Genomic DNA, 14,804 nt, shown 5'->3' on the forward strand with positions numbered 1-14,804 from the left:
TGGACCCGCTCCAGTGCCAGTATGTCCTTCCTGAGGTGTGGGGCCCAAAATTGCTCACAGTATTCTAAGTGGGGCCTAACTAATGCTTTATAAAGCTTCAGAAGTACATCCCTGCTTTTATATTCCAAGTCTCTTGAGATGAATGACAACATTGCATTTGCTTTCTTAATTACGGACTCAACCTGCAAGTTTACCTTTGGAGAATCCTGGACTAGGACTCCCAAGTCCCTTTGCACTTCAGCATTATGAATTTTGTCACCGTTTAGAAAATAGTCCATGGCTCTATTCTTTTTTCCAAAGTGCAAGACCTCGCACTTGCCCACGTTGAATTTCATCAGCCATTTCTTGGACCACTCTCCTAAACTGTCTAAATCTTTCTGCAGCCTCCCCACCTCCTCCATACTACCTGCCCCTCCACCTATCTTTGTATCATCGGCAAACTTAGCCAGAATGCCCCCAGTCCCGTCATCTAGATCGTTAATATATAAAGAGAACAGCTATGGCCCCAACACTGAACTCTGCGGGACACCACTCGTCACCGGTTGCCATTCCGAAAAAGAACCTTTTATACCAACTCTCTGCCTTCTGCCTGACAGCCAATCGTCAATCCATGTTAGTACCTTGCCTCGAATACCATGGGCCCTTATTTTACTCAGCAGTCTCCCGTGAGGCACCTTATCAAAGGCCTTTTGGAAGTCAAGATAGATAACATCCATTGGCTCTCCTTGGTCTAACCTATTTGTTATCTCTTCAAAGAACTCTAACAGGTTTGTCAGGCACGACCTCCCCTTACTAAATCCATGCTGACTGGTCCAAATCCGACCCTGCTCTTCCAAGAATTTAGAAATCTCATCCTTAACAATGGATTCTAGAATCTTGCCAACAACCGAGGTTAGGCTAATTGGCCTATAATTTTCCATCTTTTTCCTTGTTCCCTTCTTGAACAGGGGGGTTACAACAGCGATTTTCCAATCCTCTGGGACTTTCCCTGACTCAAGTGACTTTTGAAAGATCATAACTAATGCCTCCACTATTTATTCAGCTATCTCCTTTAGAACTCTAGGATGTAGCCCATCTGGGCCCGGAGATTTATCAATTTTTAGACCTCTTAGTTTCTCTAGCACTTTCTCCTTTGTGATGGCTACCATATTCAACTCTGCCCCCTGACTCTCCTGAATTGTTGGCATATTACTCATGTCTTCTACTGTGAAGACTGACGCAAAGTACTTATTTAGTTCCTCAGCTATTTCCTTGTCTCCCATCACTAGATTACCAGCGTCATTTTGGAGCGGCCCAATGTCTATTTTTGCCTCCCATTTGTTTTTAATGTATTTAAAGAAACTTTTACTATCATTCCTAATGTTACTGGCTAGCCTACCTTCATAATTGATCCTCTCTTTCCTTATTTCTCTCTTTGTTATCCTCTGTTTGTTTTTGTAGCCTTCCCAATCTTCTGACTTCCCACTACTCTTTGCCACATTATAGGCTTTCTCTTTTGCTTTGATGCATTCCCTAACTTCCTTTGTCAGCCATGGCTGCCTAATCCCCCCTCTGATAACCTTTCTTTTCTTTGGGATGAACCTCTGTACTGTGTCCTCAATTACTCCCAGAAACTCCTGCCATTGCTGTTCTACTGTCTTTCCCACTAGGCTCTGCTCCCAGTCGATTTTCGTTAGTTCCTCCCTCATGCCCCTGTAGTTACCTTTATTTAACTGTAACACCTTTACATCTGATTCTGTAGATCTCCAAATTTCTTTCTCTGTCAGTCTGGCCTCAATAAAAGTTGAGACGGATTCGCACGTAAAAAGAAGTTATTTATTTAGCTTGCAAGCTTGAATCATCTTACAGAAACGTAAGAGACATCCAGCCTCTTACATCCCAGAAAAACGACTGAACTAAAAGACAAAGGGATCTCTGCAAAATCAATTCAAATGGTATCAAGTTTCACATACTCGACGGACATAGGTCAGCCTATGTCCCTCCTGACCTGTTCGATCTATTCTGATTGGCTCACTTCCAATCCCTTTCTCTGGCCCCTATCAATGCAGCATCACTCTCATAGACACACCTCTTCCTGCTTTTTCCATGCAGTCTCAAATCCCTTTGTCCCTAACTGCAAGAATCAAAGTGGCTTATTTCTACATTACATTAACTAGTATCTCTAAAGTAACTATTTTATATCATATTCGTCATTCCCTCCTTTTATCATTCCATGATAACCGAACTATCCAATCTATAGCTACGGTTCCTCATCTAAAAAGATCCGTCGCTGCATTTCCAATTCCTGTCTTAGCCCCCCTTCATCTGCCTCACCCTCATGGATTTTAACAGTTAAATTTTTTTTTCTCGGTGATTGGGGCGGTGATCTGATCTAGTGCACCCCGCATTCTACCCATCACACATTTAAGGATGGCCAGGCCCACAAAGATGCAGCCGATAGCTACCACTAGATACATGGCCATATTTATCAACCAGTCCTTCCATCCTCCAAATCCCCAGTTACCCCAAGAGTCAGGATCCTGCATCCCGTCCAAGTGATCCCGTATGCGATCCATAAATTTAGTAATGTTAGCGGTCAAGTCCTGAACACCCATGATACACTTGCCCTGTACTATGGCGCATACCCCACCCTCACGGGCCAGAAGATAGTCAAGAGCATACCGGTTCTGCATTGCAAACAACCGTAGCTGAGACAACTCCTTAGTTATTGCCCCGAGGGCTCCCAAGGTTTCATTTCCCAAGATGGTAAGGCCGCAAATAAAATAATTCCGATCACTAACAGCCAAGGAACCCCCCACACCTCCCAGTGTCAATACGCTCAGAATGCCCCACCCGGCTGAGTGGCCCCGGTTGGGTGCAAGAACCTGAGGTTTTTTCCAGTTCTCGCAAAATTCAGCAGAGACTGCCCGGCGTGCTAACTGATTATGCAGGTTCCACGCCGAAGGGCAGGGGACTGTGGTAGGGACTAGAGTCCCTATAGCAATTCGGCGGGGAAATGGGGGTGACAAAACGTTGGTCGCCGTACCATTAAATAAAAAGTAGTATCCTTGTTCCGTGTGGAGACTAGCATCACAATCAGCATATCGGTTGCGTAAGGACCTCCCAGTAGCCCAGTTTATCCAATTTTGAAATGCCCATTCGGGCCGCCCAGCAATGCGGAAAGCCCTATTCCCAACAGTGATATGAGAGACATTCGCCCAGCCACAAAGGAGCTGGAGGCCAGCGTTCAATGGAACGCAAGTGGTGTTATAACAAACGCATTGGCCAGACGCCTGGGTGATATGGCACCTCCTGTCCGTACAGGTGGGAAACAGACATGTTATATTTGTGTCCACCTCTACCAGCAAACAGCCATATCCTTCACTGCTGAAGCAATTCTCGTACGACCGGGAATCCCTATTGGGAGTGAAGTGGCTAGGTATGTACGCCCTCCACCGTCGCAGCCTATCGTACTGTGAATGGGAATTATCCCGAGGGAGGGGAAGGCAAATAGCCGGTGGTGCTGAATCCGGATCGTAAGGAAGAGTGACGTGCTCGGGCAATGGCTCGGAACGCTGACAATGAACCACCGTTTGGGGAGTGCCCCAAAGCGGTGAAACAGAAAATAACCTAGACACCGCTGCGGGGTTTGGGTAGCAGACAACCCGTCCCTGGCCATACAGACGGTGGTTAATCTGGTAGAAGAGATTCATACTACCCGGGTTTTCCTCAGTTTGGCCTTTAATTAACTTAAGTGCATCTCCCGGTAACCTACGTTCTAGCTGTACTTCCCTTCTCACACGCCCCGTCCTCTCTCTAGTCCCTTTCTCTTTCTCATGGTCTCTTCCTACACTCTTCTGACAGCCTGATGTTACCTTTATTGTACCACTTTTAACACATCCAAAATCAAATTTACATGTATTCCAAAAACAAGGCAATGTCCATATAATGTTCCCTTCCCATCGCCAGGACCGGTGCAGCTGCTTCATGACTCCCGCATTCTCCTTAACTTTGATGACCTTCCATGAGTCGATACCATGTCCTCGTATATGGGGGCAGTGAAGAACATCACCTTTGCATAGGTGATGTATCCTTGTAGATTGGTTGGGGCTACACAGATACATAATATTCCCCTTTTCCATGTCCATCGCCAATAACACGCCAAGCGAAGTGAGGCCAAATATCAGACAGACGATGCGTAGCCACTCCATCATGCTCCACACCTGTAAAATAGCACTGGAGAAGGGAGGCAGGTTAGTATCCGACCTTTTACAGTAGTGGAGATGGACTCAATTTACAGTGATGTAGGTGGACCCAAGCACTTCGCCCCTCCACTTTAACTGCTGTGGGGGTGGTAAGGAGAACTTGGAAGGGCCCATCCCATCGCGGCTCCGACCCCTTCCTAGTCCAATTTTTGACCATGACATAACTACCGGGCTGGACTGAAAGTGAGCTAGGTACTGGGGGCAATGGCTCGTGAGCCGCGCGGACTTGGCCATGGAGTTCCTTGAGCACTTGCGTAAGGGCTAGAACATAGGTGGTCATTTCTTCAGTCATCTGATGAAACTGAACCCGTCTGGGAACCTGCAGGCTCCAAGGAGTTCTAAGAGGCCTGCCATAAAGAATCTCGGCGGGAGAGAGCCGGGCTGGTCCCGCAGGTGTAACCCGCAGCTGGAAGAGGGCAACGGGGAGCAACTTAAGCCATGTCAGTCCCGTGTCTGCTCTTAATTTAGCCAATTTAGTTTTGAGGGTCTGATTGTGTCTCTCAACCACCCCGGCTGCCTGCGGTCTGTAAGCACAGTGTAACTGCTGGCGTATGCCCAACTGGGAGCAAATCCCCTTGTTAATTTGTCCAATAAAATGAGGCCCATTATCAGAACTTAACTGAGCTGGTATACCGTACCGGGGAATGATTTCCCTCATCAAGACTTTAACCACAGTAGCAGCTTTATTATCGATAGTCGGATACGCCTCGACCCATCTGCTGAACACATCCACAATGACCAAAACATATTTGTAACATTGACACCTTTCCAACTCAATGTAATCCATTTGGAGCGTCTCAAAGGGACCACTGGGCAACGGGGTTTGCCCCTTCCCACAAGGGATACCTTTTCCGGTGTTATATTGCTGACAAATCAAACACCGATTACTGATACTTTGGGCCAACCCCTGCATTTTAGGGTGCCACCAAGTGTCCAGCGACAAATCACTAGTCCCTCGAGCCCCACAATGAGTTGCAAAGTGTACACATTCGATGACCCATAAAGCCAGTACATCAGACATACAAGTCTGATGTGCAGGCGTGGTCCATAAAGAGGAAACAGAATCATATGTACAACCTAACCGTTTCCACATTTGTTTATCACTCTCAGGAGCGTCCTCCTGTAACCTTCTGACGTCTTGGATGGTTGGCATTGGCTTGTCAGAAGCAGACACATTCATAGTAGATCGTTTAGTCTGACTTAACATTTTAGGCACCATCACTTGCTGAATTTGTGCGGCTGTGCGCGCTGCACAATCTGCTCGTTCATTACCAACGTCAACTGGGGTTGTACCATTCGTGTGGGCAGCGCATTTAATAACGGAAATCTGCGCTGGCAGAAGGAGGGCCTGCAGTAGGTCATTAACTAAACCCCGGTGGGATATTTGACCACACATAATCATGTCAGGTTGTTCTGACGAAATGTCACTCAAATCGCCCCTTATTGTGGTAGTTTCCTGAATCAAGGCTAAACAGTCGTGGCCAGGTGCGTCTTCATGGACAGGGGGACCACTAAGAAAACAGGCTGGATTGATAGTGGTACAGTATTTAAATGTCAGACGTGGATTGTTCAAAAGGTATATCTCATACCTATTCTGACGAGCTGCGGTAAGATACTGACCATTCGCCCCATATCCCTGGCATGGTACTGGTCATGGACCTGACGTGTAATATGAGGGCTTACCGAAGCTGACTGTGGCCATAAATGTGGTGATATTGTAACAAAATCGGCTGTACCTTCTTTTCCCGTGACTGTGGCTGTAACCTTGATTGGCCATTCGGTCTCAAGTAATGGCCGGTATTTGTCCTCCAACTCCCTGTTTCGTCCAGTTCTGTCATAGGCCAGGGTAACGTGATGCAGTGACTGTTCAATGTCTAACGTCCACCACTGGGGAGGTGATAGAAATATAGCACTGTTGTCTCATCCTCCTCTTCGCTGATCCACCCACCCAAAGTCACTATATTGGAGCTCCTGCTGGTAAACTACCATTTCTGCCGCTTGTTGGGGTCGCAGATCATCCTTTTTCATTACATACTCAGTCTTAACCTTTGTAACTGAGCCTCCTTCTTTTCTCTATTTGCTCTCTTTTTTTTTTTAAACTTAAAAATGTTTGAAAATTCAAATTGAATTACTGCAACTTGCAAGCTTAGCTCTGATCTCAACTCAGAACTAAATTTACAATTTGCTTAACACAAACTTGTATAACATTTACAACTTAATTATTTCTTTATCTTAACAATTTTTTCTTTTAACAAGTTTTTTTTTCTTTTACATACACATAAGTATTAGCAAAATCAACTATCATCTCCAGATTGACACTTTTTAAAATGGTGTCCATGATCTTCTTTAAGTTTCTATTAATCTCCAGATAAAATGAGATAAACCTTATTTCAAGTAAGTAAAACTTAAGATTCTGGCAGTTTCAATCAATTGCTTTCGAAAATAATAACTTTTTTCAAAGAGGTGGAGAAACCCACTGGTTTCCTTTAATTAATTCAAAACGTAACTGACTCAAAGGAAAGGTATCCGATTACACTACGGCTGCTGCTGTTATCTCAAAGCCTGAGTGAGAAGCACTGTCTGTTTTCAACTCCGCCTGCTGCTGTTAACCCTTTGAGAGACTTCTGCTTCAACCAATATGCAGCATTCCTCACAATCTCAACTAGACCTCGGAACTTTACAGTCCAAGGAGACAATTTTAGCTTAATCAACTATATATTTAAAACACTCACACATAGAGTTGAACCATCTTCAGATTTAAAAACAGTTATACTGGACTGAACCTTCATTAATGAAGTCACATCAGCCTCTGAACCCATATAATAGACTGAACCTTCATTAATTAAGTCACATCAGCCTCTGAACCCTTATAATAGACTGAACCTTCATTAATTAAGTCACATCAGCCTCTAAACCCTTATAATAGACGGAACCTTCATTAATTAAGTCACATCAGCCTCTGAACCCTTATAATAGACTGAACCTTCATTATTAAAGTCCCATCAGCCCAAAACCCTAACCCAAGCCGAAACAACAATATGAAATCCCATCAATTAAAGTGCTAATCCCCAGACTGACCTGTGATTTCGTCGAGGCGGTCTTTCTGTGCCAACCGCGAGTGACCAGACTAATCAGACGATAAGAAGAGGGGAACAATCAATGCGCGGTCGTTTTCCGGTTCTACATTGAGGGCCCTTTGTTCCCCATCCTCCTGTTCATAATCAGTCTAATTCTGATTTCGCAGTTGGATCAGGATCGCCCAGAGAAATCCCGGTTTTCGGCACCAAATGTAGATCTCCAAATTTCTTTCTCTGTCAGTCTGGCCTCAATAAAAGTTGAGACGGATTCGCACGTAAAAAGAAGTTATTTATTTAGCTTGCAAGCTTGAATCATCTTACAGAAACGTAAGAGACATCCAGCCTCTTACATCCCAGAAAAACGACTGAACTAAAAGACAAAGGGATCTCTGCAAAATCAATTCAAATGGTATCAAGTTTCACATACTCGACGGACATAGGTCAGCCTATGTCCCTCCTGACCTGTTCGATCTATTCTGATTGGCTCACTTCCAATCCCTTTCTCTGGCCCCTATCAATGCAGCATCACTCTCATAGACACACCTCTTCCTGCTTTTTCCATGCGGTCTCAAATTCCTTTGTCCCTAACTGCAAGAATCAAAGTGGCTTATTTCTACATTACATTAACTAGTATCTCTAAAGTAACTATTTTATATCACATTCGTCAATTCTACCTTCTTTCTTTCAAATTGGAGATTGAATTCTACCATATTATGATCACTGCCTCCTAAGTGTTCCCTTACTTTCAGATCTTTAATCAAGTCTGGCTCATTACATAACACTAAGTCCAGAATGGCCTGTTCCCTCGTGGGCTCCATCACAAGCTGTTCCAAAAATCCCTCCTGTAAACATTCAATGAATTCCCTTTCCTTGGGTTCACTGGCAGCATTATTTACCCAGTCTACCTGCATATTGAAGTCCCCCATGATCACTGTGACCTTGCCTTTCTGACATGCACTTTCTATTTTGTGGTGCATTTTGTGCCCCTGGTCCTGACCACTGTTAGGAGGCCTGTACATAACTCCCATTATGTTTTTTTTGCCTTTGTGGTTCCTCAACTCTACCCACACAGACTCCACATCATCTGACCCTATGTCGTTTAGTGCTATTGATTTAATTTCATTCCTAATTAACAAGGCAACCCCGCCCCCTCTGCCCACCTCTCTCTCTTTTCGATCGGTTGTGAATCCCTGGATGTTTAAATGCCAGTCCTGAACCCCCTGCAACCACGTCTCTATGATGCCTACCACATCATACCTGCCAGTCACAATCTGGGCCACAAGCTCATCTACCTTGTTCCGTACACTGCGCGCATTTAAATATAGCACCTTTAATTCTCTATTGGCCGTCCCTTTTTGTTTTCTTAGTGTTGTGGACCTTGGTTTACTGAGCCTTACACTGTGTCATATTTTGTGGGATGGGGACTATCGTAACCTCTCCTGAGTTCTGTCTTTTCATGCTTTTTTGTATTCCTAAGCAGCTACGCTTCCCACTGATTACTTCACCTCTTGGTTCCCTGACTTTCCCTTCCCCCCTCAATCTCTAGTTTAAAGTCCTATTGACCACCCTATTTACTCTTTTCACCAGAACACTGGTCCCAGCTCGGTTCAGGTGGAGACCATCCCAACGGTATAGGTCCCCCCTGTCCCAAAACTGATGCCAGTGTCCCATGAAAAGGAACCCCTCTTTCCCACACCACTCTTTCAGCCACGTGTTAACTTCCCTTATTCTTGCCTCCCTATGTCAATTTGCACGTGGCTCGGGCAGTAATCCGGAGATTATGACCCTTGAGGACCTGTTATTTAATTTGAATCCTAGCTCTTTATAATCTCTAAACAGGTCCTCTTTTCTAGACTTGCCTATGTTGTTGGTACCGACATGGACCACAACAACTGGATCCTCCCCTTCCCTCTCCAGTATCCTTTCAAGCCAGTCAGAGATGTCCCGCACCCTAGCACCGGGCAGGCAACATACCATGCGGGACTCTTTATCCTGCTCACAAAGGATACTATCTATCCCCCTGATAATAGAATTCCCTACAACTACAACTTGCCTATTTACTCCCTACCCTTGAATGGCCTGCTGAACCATGGTGCCTTGGTCAGCTGACCCATCCTTCCTGCAGCCCTGTTCACCATCCATACAGGGAGCAAGTGCCTCATACCTGTTGGACAGGGTCAAGGGCTGAGGCTCCTGAGTTCTTGACTGCTGGTTCCCTTTACCTGCCTGACTTGCAGTCACACCCTGCTGTCCCTGGCCACTGGCAGGATTTAAACTACTTACTCTGACAGGTGTGACTGCCTCCTGAAACACAAGTGTTCAGGTAAGTCTCCTCCTCCCGGATGTGCCTCAGTGTTTGAAGCTCAGACTCCAGCTCATCAACTCTGAGACATATGACTGTCTTATTCCATATGATTTTCTTCCAGCATGACTGCAGCTCTTGATAGCACATCTGCAATTACAATGTGCTTGCCTGGAGTCTATATTAGATCAAAATCATACCGCTGGAGTTTCATCATCATTCTCTGTATGCGTGGTGACATCTCACTTAGGTTTTTCTTGATAATGGCTACCAATGGTCTGTGATCTGTTTCTACCAGATAAGTTGGTAGGCAATACACATAGCTAGGAAACCTTTCCAAGCCATTAACTAGTCCAAGACATTCCTTCTCAATTTGAGCATATCAACACTCAGAGTTGGTCATGGACCTAGATGCATAGGCAACTGGCTTCTGCCCTCTCAGTCTTCCTGCTGTAACAAAACTGCACCTAACCCATCCTTCAACACATCAATCGAGATTTTTGTTTTCTTGGTGGGGTCGAAAAATGCTAGCACTGGAGCTGTTGTCAAAGAGTAAGCCATTCTTGCTCATGCTTATCTTTCCATTCAAAAGTATTCATCTTCTTGATAACTTCTCTCCAACATGTTGTCTTGGCTGACAAATTCGGAATAAATTTGCCTAGAAAATTGACCATTTCTAATTAACTCAGAACACCTTTCTTGTCCAACAGTCGTGGCATATTTAGTATTACCTGTTTTTACATTTGATCGGGCTGTACGCCTTGAGCAGTAACCTGTCCCCCAGGAATGTAATTTATTTAATGCCAAATTGACACTTGGCTTTGTTCAAACTCTTGTACTATTGAATCCACTGATCCACTGTTTGCATTCAAAGCATAGTCAGCAAGTATACTCTCTTGACTAACTGAAGTGTTTTACAAGCTTCCATACCTAGTAACGATTCACGATCTGTGGCTACAACTGAAAATTTCACTTTATGGATTCTATCTTTGACTTCAACTTCAAGCTCACACACGCCTAAAGAATTAATCCTCAGACCATCGCAATCTTTTAAAAATACTGGTCTGTTCAAAATCATGGGCTTGATTCATATTGTTGCAATATCTGTGATACTGATGAGATTCGCTCTTGCTCCTGTGTCAAGTTTGACAATTATAAATGTTTGATTTATACATAAAGAAACTGTCCAATTATCTTTATTTACAGTAGATACTTCATTATTACTAGTTCTTATATTCGTAGAAGATATTTCACTTTGTTTGGCTTGGTTGGTCCTATCTGCATTCAAAACGACATCAATGAAAGATGTGTCCTCTAAGTTAATTTCATTAACAATGTTTATAGATTTTTGTGAGTTGATTTTCTTGTTGGAAAAAAATTGCTTAGAAAAGTGTTTTTTTCCCTTGCACTTCACAAAATGTTCCCAAAGGCAGGACATTGCCTCTGTAAGTGCCTATTTCCACACTGCTCACACAAAATGGTGGCATCTGGCAATCACTTAAAATGGCCACTACTGTTGAGACCATGTTTTACTTTTGGGTGGGCTACAACATATATGGCGCTAGCTTCATTCCCAACTTTCATGCCTAAAATTCTCATGTTTAATGTGTTGATTTACTGCACAGCTAGCTCACTAGCATGGCAAATTTTTTATTGCGTCTTCAAGCTGGAGCTCATTCTCCCTCAAAAGACGTTCACGCACTTTATCGTTTCTTCTGCTAAACACGATTTGATCCGTGATTATTGATAATTTTAATGTGGCAAAATTACAAGCCTTTAATTTTAGATCCGTGAGAAAACTGTCGAACGAATCGCCTGTATGCTGCATGTGCGTTCTGAAAATGTACCTTTCAAAAGTTGTACCTTGGGGTACAATGCTCATTCAACTTTTTAATGATGGCATCAAAAGTTATTACTATCTGCCTCCCTTTCAAAGACAAATGTGTTAAAAAATCTCTATCGCCTAAGTGCCTGCTATAGTTAGCAGTGATCCTATTTTTCGTGCATCAGGCTGTGCTTGTAGACCTAAGGCTGCCACGTACAATGTGAACTGCTGCTTAAAAGCGCACCCATTTGCATCCAGGTTACCAGTTACACAAAGACATTGTGATGTTTTCAAGCTATCCATCTTTTTCTTCGGTGACCAGTTGAGCGTTGAGATGTGCTCTTTTGATGCTCTTCATCGATTAGTCGATTTTTTTTTTTAGTAGTTCCATTTCCTAAAGTTTTTACTTCAGATCTTCAATTCGTGGATCACCACATCTGGTACCATGTTACTTTCTAGTACGTTGAATTATTGAGTCAGTGCACCAGAGAACGTCTAGATCGTGACTAGGTACAATTTATTAAATTACAATAACGTTGGTAGAAAACAATACTAATAATACTAACAAACTGTAAACTGCTAACAACTAGAATATGACAGCTATCATTAAACACAACTATCCACGATGACTTCTCACTCAGACTCTCTCCGAGCTTGCAGTGAAACTTGGTGTAGTACTACTGCCACCTGCTGGTTGGCAGTCTAACAAATTTACATACAGAATTGCTTATGCATGTCATTAGTGATCATTAATAAATATATTGTTGCCACTAACTTTGTTCATTTTGAAACTATTTGAACTTCAAGGTGCCAAGCTGTGAATTAAAGATTGCTAAGAAGAAAAGTGTTGTCTATTAGTTTTCTAACTGTTAAGCATTACTCTTTTCACCCCCATCCATATCTCCTGGTTATTACTGCAGCGCACAACTGCAAACAGCCGGAGACACCTGCTCATACCAATGTAGTTGGGATGGATCTTCCTTCACTGGGTTATGTATTGCTGTACACTTGCCAGCCTGGATTCTTCTTAGCTGGAGGATCAGAACACAGAGCGTGCAGGTCTGATGGAACATGGACTGGAAAATCACCAATCTGTCATGGTAAGATGTTTTTTTCAAAAGCCTCCAGTTTGGCCCTGTCACTTTCAGTGATCACTTGAGTGCTTAATACTTTTGTTGAAAATGTTATATTAGTAGATGTATAAGAACTAAGAAGAGATTATTGCAACTCTCAGCCACCCATGTGTCACTCACACTTTCTAAATTGCCATTTAAGATTCATGTAGTAAGGTTCCTTCTGTCAGCTTACCAAATTATTAAAAAGCCATTGTATGCCTAGTGATTGTCAACTTTTGGTGCCCTTATGATCTAAATGTATTCTTGTGAATAATGTTATAGTAAGATAAAACTACTAATCACCCCTGTTATAGAAGCTAATGGCTCACTGGCTTCTTGAAGCCAATTTTTAAGGTTCACAAAAATAAAATATAGATATCTATCAAGTTGTCACACTGATAAGGCATTAGCATACCTTCCAACTGAAAAAGTACAAATTCAATTATTATTTTTGAGGATCTTTTACATGGTCAGTAATTTGATGAAGTAATTTGGTGTTGACGAAGACAGTGCAGTGGACTTTGAAAGGCACTTGATAAAGCAGCACCTAACAGATGTATTCAGAAAATAGAAGCATGCTATTAAAGTGTTGATGGTGTTTGGGATAGTGGCTCAGGGATAGAAAACATAGAGTAGAGGTGAGCAAATGTTTTCCTGACTGAAAAGAAGAATGAAGGGGTCCTCCGAATTAAGACCGCTGATTTTCTTGTTAGATATAAATGACCTGCATTTCGGTGTAAGAAGTTTTCAGATGAAGCAAAATCTTGTCAATGCAATAAATAGGAAGCACAACATATTTGGACTGGTAGAATGGAAAGACATGTGGCAAACAAAATTTAATGCAGATTACCATAACGTTTTGCACTTTGTGAAGAACAACATGGAGTGGCAATAAAATCTGAAGAGGTTTACCAGATGTTACCAGGGCTAAGGGACTTCAGTTATGAGGAGAGATTGGAAAAGCTTAAATTATTTTCTATTGAGTGAGAAAGTTAACTGAGGCATTGAAAGTTATGAGGCCTTCGACAGAGTGAGGGGGTGAAACTATATCCTTGTGAGTTCGTAAGCAGAGGTCACAGATTTAAAATAATTCTCAAATGATGAAAGGGAAATGAGGCAACATTTTCTCATGCAGATTTTTTAACACATTAATTGAAAAGATGATGGAATGAGATTCCATTTGTGCTTTTAAGAAGCAATTGAACTTGACCTTGAAGGGGATTAATTTGCAGGATAAAAGAGGTAAAGCTAGCATTGGGGCTAAATTAGATGGCCCTTTCAAAGAGGCAACACAGGCATGCTAGGCCAAATGGCCTCTGTCTGTGCTGTCAGGGTCTAAGTGTTATGATGTTAAATAAAAATGATTTTGATGATTACTGGTAGCTTTCTATTTATTTTTTATTTTTAAACTGAAAGAACCTGATTTAACATGAGTACCGTGACAGGGACAGAGCGTCATCTGTTGCAAATTGAGCTTTTAACTCCAGCCAACATTTTGGATTCACGTTCATTGGAATAATTATGGGCGGTTTCCCAGGCATTGCCCAGGAGTGACTAATACGTGGCTGCTGCAAGTTTCTGACAGGGAATCCAGCAATGGTAGACAAATATAGAGAGCTGATGGGGGCGACATTTGAGAGGTTTTCTGTTGTACAATGTAATTGCAGGGTCAAATCTAGACCAGAATTGTTATAATGTAGAATTTTGTCAGAATTTCCGCAAGTGTTCCCCAGTTTTTTTGTCATTATGTTGATGGTAGAAACAATGGACAAACTGCTCACCTGGCCATTTGCTCCATTTCTCCAGAGTTTCTGCTGACCTTTTACCAGGCTTATGGGGCGGGATTCTCCGACCCCCCCGCCGGGTCGGGGTGTTCTGGCCCCGGGAAGTGCCCCCACGGTGGCCTGGCCCGTGATTGGGGCCCACCGATCCGCGGGCGAGCCTGCGCCGTGGGGACACTCTATTCCTCCGCGTCGGCTGCTGTTCCTCCGCCATGGCCGACGCGGAGATGATCCCCCCTGCGCATGCGCTGGGATGACGCCAGCACATGCTGGCGCTCCCGCGCATGCGCCAACTCGTGCTGGCCGGCGGAGGCCCTTCGGCGGCAGTTGGCGTGGCGCCAAGCCCCTTCCCCGCCGGCCGGCGTGGCGCAAACCACTCTGGGGCCAGCCTAGTCCCTGAAGGTGCGGAAGATTCCGCAACTTTGGGGCGGCCCGACGCCGGAGTGGTTCACGCCACTCT

General features: G+C 43.7%; 2 protein-coding genes across 3 annotated transcripts in view; one reads left to right on the forward strand and one right to left on the reverse strand.

Moving 5' to 3' along the window:
* csmd3b (CUB and Sushi multiple domains 3b) overlaps nucleotides 1-14,804 on the forward strand; it is a 2,718,576-nt gene that overhangs the window by 2,679,066 nt on the left and 24,706 nt on the right. For both annotated transcript variants that reach the window (XM_072467431.1, XM_072467430.1), the window contains one exon: nucleotides 12,369-12,548. In XM_072467431.1, the coding sequence (XP_072323532.1) occupies nucleotides 12,369-12,548 (180 nt within the window). The remainder of the gene's footprint in view (nucleotides 1-12,368; nucleotides 12,549-14,804) is intronic.
* LOC140385359 (uncharacterized) lies at nucleotides 1,751-14,557 on the reverse strand. Its single transcript, XM_072467432.1, has 2 exons — nucleotides 14,345-14,557; nucleotides 1,751-4,215 (listed from the first exon to the last, which is right to left on the reverse strand). The coding sequence occupies exons 1-2, from the start codon at nucleotides 14,359-14,361 to the stop codon at nucleotides 2,325-2,327; spliced, it is 1,908 nt and encodes a 635-aa protein (XP_072323533.1). The 5' UTR covers nucleotides 14,362-14,557; the 3' UTR covers nucleotides 1,751-2,324.

The sequence above is a fragment of the Scyliorhinus torazame genome, chromosome 11 (assembly GCF_047496885.1).
Source record: "Scyliorhinus torazame isolate Kashiwa2021f chromosome 11, sScyTor2.1, whole genome shotgun sequence".
In the NCBI taxonomy this organism is placed as follows: Eukaryota; Metazoa; Chordata; class Chondrichthyes; order Carcharhiniformes; family Scyliorhinidae; genus Scyliorhinus; species Scyliorhinus torazame.